The sequence below is a fragment of the Schistosoma haematobium genome, chromosome 3 (assembly GCF_000699445.3).
Source record: "Schistosoma haematobium chromosome 3, whole genome shotgun sequence".
NCBI classification, from domain to species: domain Eukaryota; kingdom Metazoa; phylum Platyhelminthes; class Trematoda; order Strigeidida; family Schistosomatidae; genus Schistosoma; species Schistosoma haematobium.
In genome coordinates this window covers 27,689,739-27,705,225 of record NC_067198.1, presented here as the reverse complement: position 1 = coordinate 27,705,225, position 15,487 = coordinate 27,689,739, and the positions used below count along the sequence as shown (strand labels likewise).

At 31.2% G+C, this 15,487-nt stretch overlaps 1 protein-coding gene across 2 annotated transcripts in view; it reads right to left on the bottom strand.

Annotated features, from left to right (window-relative positions):
* The window catches only part of WDR90_1 (WD repeat-containing protein 90), a gene marked incomplete at its 5' end in the record, with an annotated part of 37,968 nt that overhangs the window by 3,019 nt on the left and 19,462 nt on the right, over positions 1 to 15,487 (bottom strand). For both annotated transcript variants that reach the window (XM_051213490.1, XM_012942846.2), the window contains 6 exons: positions 380 to 618; positions 3,067 to 3,434; positions 6,446 to 6,649; positions 8,318 to 8,603; positions 10,528 to 10,814; positions 12,747 to 14,816. In XM_051213490.1, coding sequence (XP_051069471.1) covers positions 380 to 618; positions 3,067 to 3,434; positions 6,446 to 6,649; positions 8,318 to 8,603; positions 10,528 to 10,814; positions 12,747 to 14,816 — 3,454 coding nt within the window. The remainder of the gene's footprint in view (positions 1 to 379; positions 619 to 3,066; positions 3,435 to 6,445; positions 6,650 to 8,317; positions 8,604 to 10,527; positions 10,815 to 12,746; positions 14,817 to 15,487) is intronic.

Genomic DNA, 15,487 nt, shown 5'->3' with positions numbered 1-15,487 from the left:
ATTTTTTCGGAAATGATTGAAATCTTCTGTGATTATTTTCTGTCATGTTCCTTAGTTTGCACAAATTTTGTTTTAAGTTCAATGTCTTAGTTATATCACTTTCTTTCCTCATTTATAAAGTTACCTCATATTTCTTTTATCTTTCGTAATCGTTTTAAGCTACTAGAAATTTCTATGCTGAAATATCAAGTGTTTAATTGATACATAACATACTTTATTGGTTAGTTCCAACACAAGCAGAGCATACTGATGTTATAACTTAAGTGTATTGTAGCTTTTAGAAAACTGTAAATAAAGTTAAGCCATATTCATTAATTTGTATAAATATAAAATGGAAATTTTGAAAATCTTCATTCGATAAATTATACATACTACTTACAGCTTATTAATTTCAGAACATCTTTCAGATTTTGAGTTGGTAAAAAGTTGGCGTGATAAGACAGTTCAGCATGCTCATTTTTATCATCACTATTATTATTATTATTAAATTCCAGCGATTCCAATGGTAACCAAGCAAGAAGATAAAATCGCAGTGGATTATGATGATAAGGATTTGCACAGATTGATAAATTCCATACACTTAAACGATTCTCTGCTCCAATTGCAAGGCATATCCAACTTGTATTATGAAGAAAAAAGATTCCGAAAGAAACATGTAACAAGAGATAGTTCAATTAATAATTATGCATATATATGAAGTATTAGATGTAGGCAGAAAAAACATTTCGCGACAATTCATAAAGGAATACTTTTTTGACCTATTGAAACTAATATAATTGTTGCCAGAATTGAATGGTGGCTAGCAGTTCAATCCAGGACGCGCGCTTCGTCAGTTGGATGTACCTCGATCCCAAAGTTGATTTCCACTATCTGAACTCAGTAGCCAAGTGGATGACGCGACGGTGTTTGAAGCGGACGGTATTGGATTTGAATCCCGTAATGTACATAAGCTGGGATCCAGGTACACCCAGTTGACGATTCGCGAATGGGACGAAGTCTGCGTCCGGGAATCCACCACCTATCTCCGCTTATAATGTTTGTAACTTAAAGCAATATCGAGACAGTTCGCACAGAACGTACATATGCCAATAAGAGACTGGTTGATTGCAGTCCTAAACGTCGATTGGAAGATTTAAACAACCAATACAAAAATTAATCAATATAATTGTAGCTATAATTATTGCATATATGTAGTTGATTATTGCAAAAAAAATAGACTAATAACATTGTTTTTCTAAAGGATCATGTGCAAAAGTGTTGTCAACCTGAATTTCAAAAAACACCTTAAGCTATTCAGATAAGTCTTCATTCACGGAGCTAAGTAACTATTCACTGGAATTATTTTGCATTTCATTTTCAAAAATAAGGTTGTTTAAGATCCAGTATTAGTGTCATGCTTTAAAAAATAAAACCATACTATTGTACAATTTTGAAAGTCATGTTGTGAACAAACAAATGCTCTTTCTACGTTTTTTTGAAAAGTACTTGCTAAATCTTGATTAGGCCATAAATATGATTTGTTTTTATGATGGCTGTTTTCATATTAAAATAGAAAATTTGTAAACTATATTTAGACTGTAAAAAAAGAGTTAATTGAATCAAATTACTAATTCATTCTGGAAAACTAAACGAACTGTAGCTATCACATATCTCATACTTTTACTTCTGTAGTGAATTTAGACTTAATACAACTGAGCGTGAATATGAGGTTCCATTTGTTAATAAGTTACTGCTTTTTCGCATCAAATAAACATCTTTTTACAAGTTAGTACAAATTTATTTATTATGAAGAATCTATCTCGACACTGTTAATAAATTCAAACACTTTTAACCATACCACTGCCCATACCATTTGTTGTTCGAGGCGAAATGTTAGAAATCCTATTACCTAGTCGTTTGGATAGTAATAAGCATAACATTTTTATGTTTAAACGAAATATTCTACGCTAGATTTATGTGAAGTTACTATATTAAATATAGATTGTTTTATTGTTTCTGTGTGCATAAACTTGTTCTGTTATTACAACAGGAAACCGTTTAACATTACATCATGGAATAATACATATTTACTAGCTTTGCCATTTGTAGCTGAGTATTACGAAGCGGAATATATTAACCTTTATGATAGTGCTACGTCTTTGAAAAGACAGCAATAACTTTTACGACAATTTCGAAACTATATGCAACTGCTCTCTTCTACTCCAATCCTGAATGTTCCAAAGGACAAATATTGTAAAATAGTTATTGGGTGAGGTCAAAGAATGTTGATTTACATCTACATGACTCAATTGATTGTTATACAAAGGTCAATTTGTGAAGTAAACTATCAACTTTCTGTTCTTGTGTTTAAAGATGTGGATAAAGAAAGATAGTTAAGATAAAAATCAGGTAAGAGGTGTTTTGTTCCTTCAGAACAAATAATCGACGTATCCCATTCTTCTGTGAATAGGTAAGACTAAATAGATATAGAATTTTTATGGAAATATTTTTGCCTAGTTCATCAAATTAAAAGCATCGAGATACAGTGCGGAGACTATAGTTATTGCTTTCTCATTTCACTATTTAGATTTATCAAAGAAACTAACTTTTAAGAAGACCTAATTACTTAGTCTAGGACATGTGACACATTGTATTATGTGACCGATGAATTAAGAAATCTAACAAGACTTTTATAGTACTGATCATCAAGCTATTAAAAAAATTTTAGTTTGCCAGTCGTGCTTGAGATGAATCTAGATCGATTTAAATGATGACATCTCAGATCAACATACTCGAAACAAATTAACAAGATAAAGAGTATCGAAAGGGAAGTAACAATATTCTCTTTCATATAGAATCTCATGATTCAGAAAAAGACAAGGAATGAATGCAATTTTATCACTGCAATCAGTTGGGATTCATATCATTGGCACATTTAGCATAATTAAATAAAAGTTAGCTTTTAAAAGTAAATATCAGTAAGTGTTAGGTTACTTAATTGATTGATTGATTGATTGTTTTAATACACGTAGTTTAGTCAATATTTCCTCTACTGTTAAGTAATAAGAACAAATTTTATAAACTCACGACTGTGATTGGTTGTGTTCATTCATGTCGGACTTTATTATTGAATCCATGGTTTGTTTGCTATCTTGTTTCAGTTGATGTAAATAATAATCATACAATAAAGGTTGTGAATAAGTATTCAAGCATAGAATAGGCATAGGGATTTGATAATTGACCAGGTAATCTTTTATAATACGTTTGATTAAAATAGGCTGTGAATATAGCTTATCATCAGTATTATTATTCTCGGTATTATAACCTATAGATAACAGGACCAGTAAACCATTTCTAGTCCCAATAATTAAATAATATGGACTAAAAAATCTGATTACAGTAATCTGATCATCCAACTGTGGAAATATTCGTTCAGATTCACTGACTAGACACATCTATAAACGAGAATTTGACCCATTAAAGCAAAGTGTTAGTCGTATTCTGAAAAATGTTTATAATTTACGATTTCATACGTATTAAAAAAGTATAAAAAGTTCAACAGTATATCATGATCTTGCATATTTGTAATAGACCTTTTATTGTCGCACGTTTTTCCTCAGATGACTATGATTTTTTTAAAAACTTGAAAAGCAAAATCTTAAATTACACCTCTTAAATTATTAATTACATTCCCTTATTTTTGCAGTACATTAGAAAGCTAAAGATAGCTGGAGCAAAACTTGGCATTAGTCCATAGAGTTACTGACTGTTGGATTAAGCCTTGTTAGTAGCTGAAGACTATCTGGTTGGGATGCTCCCGATTATCGTCACAAATAGTTGGAAACGTTGGATGATATGGCATAGAATCAGTCTCAGTGGTCCGGACACATCCATATGTTGTCTTCCCCTAGATTTTGAGATTTAGAATTAACGTATACTGTTTTGTTGAACAAATTTATTCCCTATTCTCGAATCACATTATCTATGCTTAATGTTTTTACTACTAGTTATCCTGTTATTACTTCTACTATTTTGGGATTCGTCTTGACAATCCAATCTTGCTGTGTTGACATGGTATAGCAACTTCGACTTGTGCATATGTGCATTTCGTTCTGTGTTGCCTGTCACTGACTGAATCATCAATTTACAAAACTCATAAGAAGTAACTATTTTTTTCCGTTACTTATCGAACAGTCACATTATTTTCAAAGATTGAAATCGAAATTCAAGAACCGATAGTTATCTACTAAAATTTATTTCTCAGAAAATCAAAAATTCCTAATTGTATCTGTTAAAATTTGTAAACTAAATCAATCATGAACACGATATTTCAAGAATATTATCTTTATAGGTTAATTACGTTCGCCATTGAGATGTGTATAAAATCATGATAATCATTCTTTAACTCTCGATCACGCAACGATTCTGTAATTGAAACAGCGGATTTGAAAATTACACTTTCATAGTTCTATTGGACTGCCATTGATACTTTTTGCATAATTCAGCTTATTAAACAAACTTATAAGCTGTTGGAAAATATCTCTGAACCGATTATGAATCTAAACAGACACATGATTCATCAGTTCAAAACTCATTTAAGATCTGTCAGATCAACCATCTTACACGTAGAGCCTTGGATAAATGTGAGTTGGCCCACTTTGCTATGTCACATTAGCACGTATGATACAAACAAGCTGAATTTAAAACGCTATTGAAATAATGTAGTATCAATGATAATAAGATAAACCGAAAATTGAGAATATCATTAGAATAGGCTGAAAAAGGTATTTATAAATAAATATTCAAACTCAAGAAGCAGAAAGATGAAGAGTGAATACTTCTGAGTCATTGCTAGCGATTTTAGGCATAATCGTCCTACGTCTTCAACCCCTGGTCGCAGTTATCGCGCAGACCACAACCATGTAGCTTGGGCTTACCAACATAACTCAGACCAACAGCTTCATGGACTGATACGGTGTCGTGGCTTGAAAGTCTTTAACATTGTCCCGATCTATCTCTCTATACTACCGAAGATTAACTGTAGAAGTAGGGAGTGATTGTGCATACCTGACGCGTTTCCTAACTATCAAAGTGGATGAAGATGCAAAATTTCATCGACCGATTTTTTACTTTGCCTATAACCTTAAGTCTAACCTCAACATCGTTCACTCGATAGCCTATACAATCACGAGCAAAGTTTCGAGGATAACTATAAGTAAAAATCTAAAGCTTACACATGTTTTTCACTTTCTAAAACCATGATTCACATGCATAAAGTAACCCAGAGCGAATCGCTGCTCAGTATACGCCCCCTTGGTTGGAGATGGACAGTCCTCCTACTCCACAAGTGACGCATGTTGGTGAAAGACCTGAATCCGTGCTGGGATCCTGTCAGATACCAGCCTACCCGAGCTGATATGACTTTTCATTCAAGTTCGAGAGAGAAAAGTCTGACTCAAAAATTGTGTGATTGTTTATTTTAGCCTACAGTAATATTATATGTACATAGAATCAAAATAGTTTGATCAATATAATACTCTTTTGGTGTTGGGAGTTTACATGCGAATAATAGGTACCTTTGCTGTTACAGTTAGCACCTGTATTGATTTGAGGAAAGTGAATCAGCCATCTTGTAAATAAACCTGTTGATCTCGAAATTCAGAAATTTCTTAACTGAACAACGTGGTCAAAATGGCTTATCATAAGAAGAGTGGCTAACTTGAAAGCAATATTTACAAGACTCCAAGTACAACTTACTAACAATCACAAAAACGCATAAGACCAAAGTTTTCTGTATCAACCAATCATCTACACTTGCTCAACAATAAATAAATTGACTTGGTTTTTCATGTAGAATGATATATGTTTTAGATACACATACGGCAAAACTGCCTGTGCGCATACTTTAGAGACCACAAGTTATTCTAATTTACCTTTATTTAACGTGAGCTGTAAATAGTTGACCATAAAAGGAAATACTCCTTATTGTATTAAAGAAAAGATTTAACGTTTGATATCTCATGAATGAACTTTATAATCCTTAGATCTCATACTGATTGCATCATTGTTTATTCCATTGGTAAATATCATACAGACAATACTAAATTTCTAATTAATCTACAATTTGTTCAACTTTCCGTCTTGGTTTATTAAACAAGGTCTTGGCATCAAAACATCACTTATTTTACTGCTCGATGACGGTTTGTTCGTCTTTATGTAGACCTGAGCTCAGGTTGAATTATTGAAGGTACAAACCATGAGTTCAGTGAATAATTCTAATCTGCAATGAAACAGTTGTTTCATATATTAAAACATATTGTTTTAGTTCTTAAAAGAATACCTTTCTATGATAAGTACTGGTTAACGTAAATTCATTTGTTATAGTGAATCCTGCTTTTATAAATAATGATCATGCCGTTTATTTAAAAAGAAATAAAATATCTATGAAATATTTAATATTCGTTACCTTATGCAAACAAAATAATCGTACACATGTATCAGTATAAGCAATAGCTAAACATCCTGGTGATTTTTTATTATTACTATCTTCCTTGAATGAAAGCGTCTCATTGACGCCAGCTGCTTCTGATCCAGAGCATATTACACCGGGATAGTCTAACAAACATAAATCAACTGTTGATCCGTTTAAACTATTCGCTGACTCATTAGTCTAAAAGGTTAAAAAGAAATGAACCATTTTATGACTTCATAATTTATGTCTATACTTAAAAATGTTTATATGTTCAAGAATATTTGATATTTAAGAAAAAGGTAGTAATGATGATTTAAATATATGTTTAGTTTTTTTTTCGATTACTTTTTCAGATCTTATAATAACAAGTAAGAATAGCAACTTTCGCCCAGGTGAACTTAACGTTTGTTTTAAAGAGAAGACATACGATTTTTAATCCAATGCAGTGAAGCAGGAACAATGCCATATCTCTGGCTTATAGAGTAGGCACATTTAAATGTTTCGGTTGTGGAAACTAAAATCTGATGGGGTTACTGAATTGGTAATGATGTCCAATTAGTAAAGTGTAAGTCCAATAACCTGAAAACCACCAGTCTAAATTTAATTGGATTTATTTTGAACTTCAATTATCTTTCTGACATTATAGTAGCATAGTCCGTCTAAAAGTTGAAGTGATGATGTTTATTTACAGTAAAGCAGTGAAATATCAGTTCGCACTGAGATGTAAATATAATAATATTATAATCAAAGGTTGACTAGTATCTATATTAAAGGGAACTGACAAGCAGCCTATTGAATAATAAATCGTGCTACTTTTAGTTGAAAAATTCAACGGGTAAATTATAAAACCCTCATGACAAATTATGTCTACGAAGTTCATAGACGTTTAGAATTTTGAACGAATCGTCCTACGGTATTAAATACATTTAACGATTAACTATGTTTATTTGATTTGTTGTTCACAATGTGATGAACACATTATAAATATAAATGTAAATTACATAACGCTACAAATTACAATTGTTTAGTTTATTCATTTTCTTATGACTACTAAATCAACGGAATCCAAAAAACCGACAGTAAACCCTAGACTTGAGTTAGTACTAAACATAAATACGTAACTGAATTCTCAAAAGAATTGATATTTTTGTGTGATTCGAACCCACGTTACTCAAATACACTCCGAATAGCTCACACCATCTGAGATGATGAAGTCCAACAACCTAACATTTCAACATAATTCACGAAATTTCAAGTTACTTAGACTAGTGACCATATTCTAAATTGGTCGATTGAATTTGGTTAGCATGATAAGACTAAATAAACATGCCATCGGTCGCTATTGAGTTATGGATTACTTTTTGACATTTGTTCTTATTTAATATCCCAGTAGTGAGGAAATTCACCTTTTGTATGTATTTATATCAAAGAATTAATTCAGATTTTGGCCCACAGTAACTATCTATAGCTTATCATGATCTAATTTAAAATTAGAATCTATGAATCAAATTACTCTTCATTAATAGATCTTGAAATTGATTGATTAATTTCAACTTATTGTTGGATGGTGACTAACGGTGGAATTCATGATGCACGTTTCGTCCTATTTGGAACTCGTCAGGTGAATGTATCTGTATCCCATACAAAATGAATTATTGAATTGTGTTTAAACATAAAGGTTCATATCTACACCATTAATGAAAGTAGAACAAAGATACTTAATAAACTGGCAATCTACTGTTAACCAAATAATAAACGATGTTTCGTTTAAAAACTTTTAGTAAAAAAATATATTATGAACATGAAACAATTTTCAACGAGAAATTGAACAAAACCCAAATATAAATTATCATCTGATGAAATAACCTTTAATTCAGAAACTAAATGACACGTTTCCGGATTCCATAATTGTATATTTCCATCTGATGTACAAGTAATCAGAATATCATTCATATGACTGAAATCATTGTTATCTAGAAAGTTTTCATTAAATAATTGTTGTTGAGATTTTGTCCACCAAATTAATCCAATAATTTGTGTTTTATATCCACTACTTAAAAGTGTTAAATAATCTTGCATTTTTGATAGCGAATGATTTACAGATGAAATTTTTTGATTTGTTGATTCTTCAACTTCAGACCAATCTACATACCTTGAGAATATCATAAAGTAAAACAATTTGAAGATGTATATCAAAATGAATTAATTCATAAAATACGTATTTTATAATAACTTATCATTTTTATGCATGTATTGAATAGTATCTTATTTTCAAGATTTATCAGCTTGACAATTTTGTTTCCGTTGACATTTTAGTCAAGAAACAACCTACCCAAATGATAGATCCATATTCCTAAACAAGATATTCAGACAATATTCCAAGCATTGTTAAGCTGAAAGAGGCTAATCGTCTGAATCCTACAGAATGCCAATAAAAAAAGTTTAGACACTATTGATAAATATTTGTTAGGTGTGATTGTTCGGCAGCTATACATCATTGTCTGACAATGATTTAGTCATTCAGCACTAAACAAACTAGGACAAATGTAGGTATCATTACCAAGGTTTGATTTGATAAATTCGAATAAATTGAGCATTAGATAGATTGTTATAAATAAATAAATAATATATTTGTAATATCCCAATGAGTAGAGAAATCACATTTTCTGGCTTTTCGTGACTAAGTGTAAGCCACTTCTTCAAAGAATAAATAACCAAATTAAAATTAATCCAAGTTTAAATAGTACAACGGGACAAAGGTATTAGATCAATGTTATGACTGCGTCGCCTATTGTTAGCTCCGTTCTTCCCTGACTTCTGTGTCAAAATAGCTTATTACTTACAGTTGTTAAAAGAGGAACCGCTGCAATTTTCAAGACGCGAAGTAAAAACACCAAGACTAGTACAAGTAAAGATTTATTAAACCCAAAACACGACGACGACCCTATTCGGAAATACACTCATTAATATATAGATTGTACACCCATTTTGTCTACTAATTAAGGCAATGTCACATATATGAAAAATACCTAGAATTATGACAAATCACATGCTGCGTGTCATGCTCAGTATAGTTTAGGTTAATTTAATACGAAAAATCTTGTTTCATAAACAAACATTACACTCAAACAAATTAGTGTTATGACAAATCAATTATCATACGGTAAAACAAAACAAATACTACACTGAATAATTATCACGTTGAATTAAAACAGAAGTAATGTTGAACAAAAAGTCACAGTCAGTAAAAGAATGTAATTTCGCCCTTTCATCCCGTCATATCAGTTAATCTACCAAAATTTCTAACACCACAATGAAAGGAATTTAGCAGACTTTTATGCGTATTAGTTATATTGGGCAAATAATTTATGAACAAATAACTCAAGAGTAAATTCTGGTTATGAGAATTGACTTGAGAGAACAATATCAAGTTATTAATATAAGTAGAATAGAATTAATAAAATAATTAGTTTATTGGTGTATGTGTTGAGAGGGCTTATTGAGATTGTCAATATTTGTGATTTTCCGCCACGAATTGACAATATTTACGCAATTAATGAAAACCAAGAAGTAATGGACTATTTCGCTTTCGTATCAGAAATCATACCGAAGTTAGAGGCATGAAAAATTTTATATCATGTCAGTGATTTGAAGGTTCGTAGCAAAACCTAAAGGTTCCGGGTTTGATCATTAGTTGGGTTGTGGACCCGTGATAACAAATAGTCTTGAACTATCTATATCAAAAACATCTTAAATGTTTTGTTAATCATTTGTATCCATAGGCAATTCAAACTGAATAGATAAAAGTTTGATTATAACTGTAATGAAGCTAATAAAATCAATAGCCAAAAAGTTATAAAAAAATAAAGAGGTAAACCGATGGTAATGTAATAACATCATAATACATGATAATGATTACGATGTAAAAAATTATATTTTATAGGAAATTAACAATTACCGATTTTAAGTTAAAAGATCACTAATAGACTGAACTATCACTGAATGATAGTCCCCGCTTTCTAATTTTGTATAGGTAAGGTATATATATAATTGTAGAAATATGTATATTTACGTACCATACATTACAGTTACTTGTACTAATAACACCAATCTGTCCTTCTACATCAAAGCATGCTGATAAAATTACTTCATTATCAAAATGATTAATATATTTAATCTGTTTTACTTCAATATTTTTAATCCCGTTACGACTAACATCACTATTGTTGTGGAATGAATAATGTTGATTGTTTGAAAGTTGTTCATTAATGGGAAATTCTGTTTCTAATCGCCAAAAGCGTAGTGAACCGTTTACACTACCTGTAACAAAACCATATGAACCACCGGAGGAGATGACACTAATCTGGGGGAATAAAAATAAAATAACCGTGAAGATTGTAATCGATACAACGATTAGATTTTAATAAGTTATGCTTTTAAAAATCAACAAAACAAAAAATCACTAGTTGAAATCATTAGTCAGTTGAAGCTAGACCACCATGGAAAACCTGGAAGCACTTGACGGCCGTTTCATCCTGGTACGGGACTCCTCAGCAGTGCGCATCCACGATCCCGCACCCCATGAGACTCAAACCCAGGACCCACCAGTCTCGCGCCAGGCGCTTAACCAACTAGACCACTGAGCCGACATCCAACGGTGTTAATGGCTAACTCCAACTGTTGAGTCGGCTTTCGGAGAACTTCGACGGAGCCTCCAGAGGCCCAAAAGGAGCCGAAGAGTCCTAGCCAATCAGAGCATGATGGAGCATTCTAGAATTCCAGCGTGGCGTGCTACTATTGGTCAGTAGCACAATATGTCGCTAACGGATTGGCCGAAATATGATGTTGATTTAACAAACGTTAACATCTATAAATACCCATGTTTTCTGTACAAAAACGAACCTTGGAGTAAAGTGTCTCTCTCATACTTTGCGTCTTCTTTCTAGTGTTCAGGTCGCTGTATAGTTCTAGCGTGCGAGTTATCAGGCTAGCTTAGGAACGAATATAGCGTCCAATCGACAAGACTTAACACCAACCAATCCACGAAGTTGCGCCACCGTCCACCATTGTCTTCAGTGAGTTGATATCTCACAACAGACCTGGTTGAACTCCACTGGTAACGGCTTCTCACTAGAACTCCAGGAACATCTCTTGAAGTCAGTCACTAGTGAGCAGATGTTTATTATCAGAAGGGGTTTTGTGGAGATTTTTAGAAATTTTACTAGTTGAATATATATATATATATATATATATATATATATATATATATATAATGCGTTGAAATTTTATAGAGAAAATAAACATGATTAAAAGGAAGACTTGATAATTACCATCAAAAAATGGTAGAGTAGGTTCTTAAGATTGATAGAAAGTAAAGATTTGCAACACAAAGAAAATGATAAGACGGTGACAATTTTTCTAAATCGATAGCGTAGTTGGTTCAAAAAAATAGATTAGTGGATGAAGTTATTGGGAACATAAGCTATTATTGGAAAACAAGTGACATTGTCTTTTTGTTCTCTGGGTGCAGAACTCTATTTAAAAACTGCCAATAAACATATATACCGTTTGTAACAGAGTGATGACAGTTCCTTTCAAAATACAGTAAGATGCTAGAGGTCTCAAGATAGAGGAATTATAAAAACTTGCAATACAGACGCTGAAATTTAATAAAAGATCAGCGTATATGCATATATTTATAAGGACTAATGTGTTGACGAAAATAAGCACTTTAAAAAGCTGACTGAACTTTTTTTAAAGTACTGTCTGATAACATAGTACTTGGAATAATTTGAATCAACTAAACTAGTGTAATCCAAATGAAGAGTGGCAATTTTATTGGGTCTATGAAACGTCATTATTGGTGTAATCAAACAATTCAAAAGTAAACAATTTTATTTTTAAGTTGCTTGTAATAATGAAAGACGCTAATAATAAATGAAAGGTAAGGATATTATTAGATAAGTATCATTCTCAGGCAAGAAACCAAGGTCACACAATATCTTGAATTAATCCAAGTTAAACATTAACAATGTTTGGTCCAAGGCTCAAGGTCGAATGTCTTAGGATCGACTCGTGGATGCAGGTTTTTTGGTGTACACTTCTGAGGAGTCCCATACTAGGATTAAACGACTGTCCAATGCTTTCAGGGTTATGTTTATGATGATCTAGCTTGGTATTATTTGTGATTCACACCATGAAGATTTAATTTCCTACTCATTGGGATATTAAAAATATGCTGTTGTTTTTATTACATTATGAAATAAAACAATGAACTAATAAACTCTTAACTAACTTCACTACATTCTGCAGAGAAATTGTGCAAGCACATATGATTATTCACATCCCATATGCTGATGTTTCCAAAGTTGTCTGATACAAGAATTAGTAAGGTCATCTTATGCATGGTGGTATAGTAATCGTATTTAGATGGAATTTTTAAATATGCTGCAGAACAGAACTCTGTATTGTACAGAAATTTATTTTGATTGAATGACCAATTTTTTCCTTTAGTATATGAAAGTATATCTCTTGCATTCACTAAATCTTTACTGTTTACATTGTTAATGTTAACAATTTCATCATTAATATGAGTGGAGTGGTTAACATCGAATTTCCAAAACAGAATAGAACTTTCATGATTTAATAACTTGACATTATCATTATCAATCTGATTTAGCTGAGCACCAATTGTAATAAACTCATTACCAAACAATGGAGAACATAATATCTGATTAAAATATCCATCAATATTAACTGTTGATAATAAGGTCCAATTGAGCACCGACCACAATTTAACTTCATTTGTGTGATAATCTTCAATTGTAATAAGATATCTGGAATCCATTGTAAATGTCATAGTCAATAAAATGCCATAAACATCTGAATTGATTTCTATCAAAGAATCTGGATCGATTGCCTTCCCAATGGAACTATTATTGGTAGACAATAAAAACCTTTTACTCTGATCATACTTCAATGTTGGAAATGCTGATGATAAATGGCTTAATTGACGATGGCCATTATAAAGAGTGAATTTGATTGGTACAGTTATAAATGAAGAAATATTTGTACAACTGGAGTTATCTTCATTAAAATCCCAATAAGTTGTTGAACCAATAACCAACACTGATTTATTTGGAGCTAAGGCAAGTGAATTAAAAATTTCTCCAGCGAAATTTGTTGTACAGTCTAAACTACCTAATACTATAGACCGAAATGCTAATTGTAGACCAGTTTCTAATTCTTCAATTACAAGCAAAGATTCATAAGTGTAAATAAATATACCAGTATCGGAGTCCCATATCAAATTATCAATCATATGATTGAAACAACCAAACCCAACTACTATTCCTTTCATACAATTATCATTGATTAAAGTAAGTTTCAATTGATCTAATAAATTTGGCTTGAATCCTTTCGCAGTATTCAATTTACTGTTAGCATAAACAGTCCAGTGTCGATGAGCTAATGGACAATAGTTATATTGTATATTCAGTTGTTTATTTATTTCACAGTTTTTATTGACGACTTTACCGAAAGTGTTATTATTATTATTATTAATATTTGTTTCCATAGTATTACATTGATTAATTGGTGTGAATGATTTATTCTCACATTCATATGACAAAAATGGTTGAGTGAAAGTTGAATTTTCTGTTGTTTGTAATTTATCTTTCAACATGTTTACATTGTTATTAGAATTATTTTTCACTTTTAATTCATGTGATCTTTGTGTAGAATCAAATTTCCACATAAATATACTACTTGCTTTCATTTCCTTTGTAATAGTGATATTATATATCTCAGGTTTCGTCTTAGTTTTCACAAAATGAGGATATTGACACCAACAACCTTTGTCAATACTAATACAATATTGTCCATCTAAAGTTATGTAGAAATTGTCAATTGGGTAAATATGACCAGTGAATTTTCGATAAATTATACTTCGATTTAATGTTTTATCATTTTTATCAATACTTTTACTGATATTTTCATATAATGGATAGAGATTAGTTGAACTTATGTATATAAATGGAGTAGATGATTCAGCCAATAATAAAGTTTGCCCATTAGGAGTAATTTTAACAGCATTAACATAAACTGTTGTCTTAGAATTTGATACTACATTAAATTCTGCACAACTGATCAGTTTGCTATCGAATAAGCTGTATTTAAACAGATAACCTTGAGATGTACAGATAAACAAAAACTCGTCATCATTATCATCATCATGACCAGTATCATTGTTATGATTAAGATTTTTAGTTTTATGACATTGAGAGTAAAACTGAATAAAATTTAATGAATTGATTGAGTTATTATCTTGATTCAATGTTGATTTTGTTTGATTATTAGGAAAATGCTGGAAAAAGGTTGAAATTACAATCTTTTTAAAGAAAATCAGTAGTAACAGATATGTTTTCATGTTGAATAAGAATATGAAGAACGTCATAATTCAAACACTATAATCTAAAGCTGTAAATTAGCTCAAAGGGACAATACATTTCAGACACAAACGGAACTTCATGTAAATGTTTATTTAGTATACATAAAATGATACCTTTGTTTATTCTACCTCATTGTTACCATGTTTAACAAAATTTTATAATCACTATTATTGTGATTATTATCATTTTGAAAAATAAGTATATATTTGCAACTGTACAGCTTTGCAAATGAATCCACCGAAAATAAAACTTTTCGCTGAATAATCTTATTTTATGTCTCAATAGGTATATTTCGTCTATTATATATGTATCCTACTTCGCAATAGCATACAAAAAGAAGTTCAATAGGAGTCAAAGTATATACTATTTTACAAATACATCCTTGGAAGAATGACAACTAATTGAACGAGAGAAAAATAATGATTTTTCCAAATAATTCTTGCTTTAACTAGAATTACAAATCACAGAAAACGGTGACTTAGCATACCTAATTGAGGAATAGACAAACACCGTGAATAGAGCTACACCATCTACTGCCTTACACTTGTTTCTTAGAATTTTTTTATGAATTGTAATATCTTTTAAT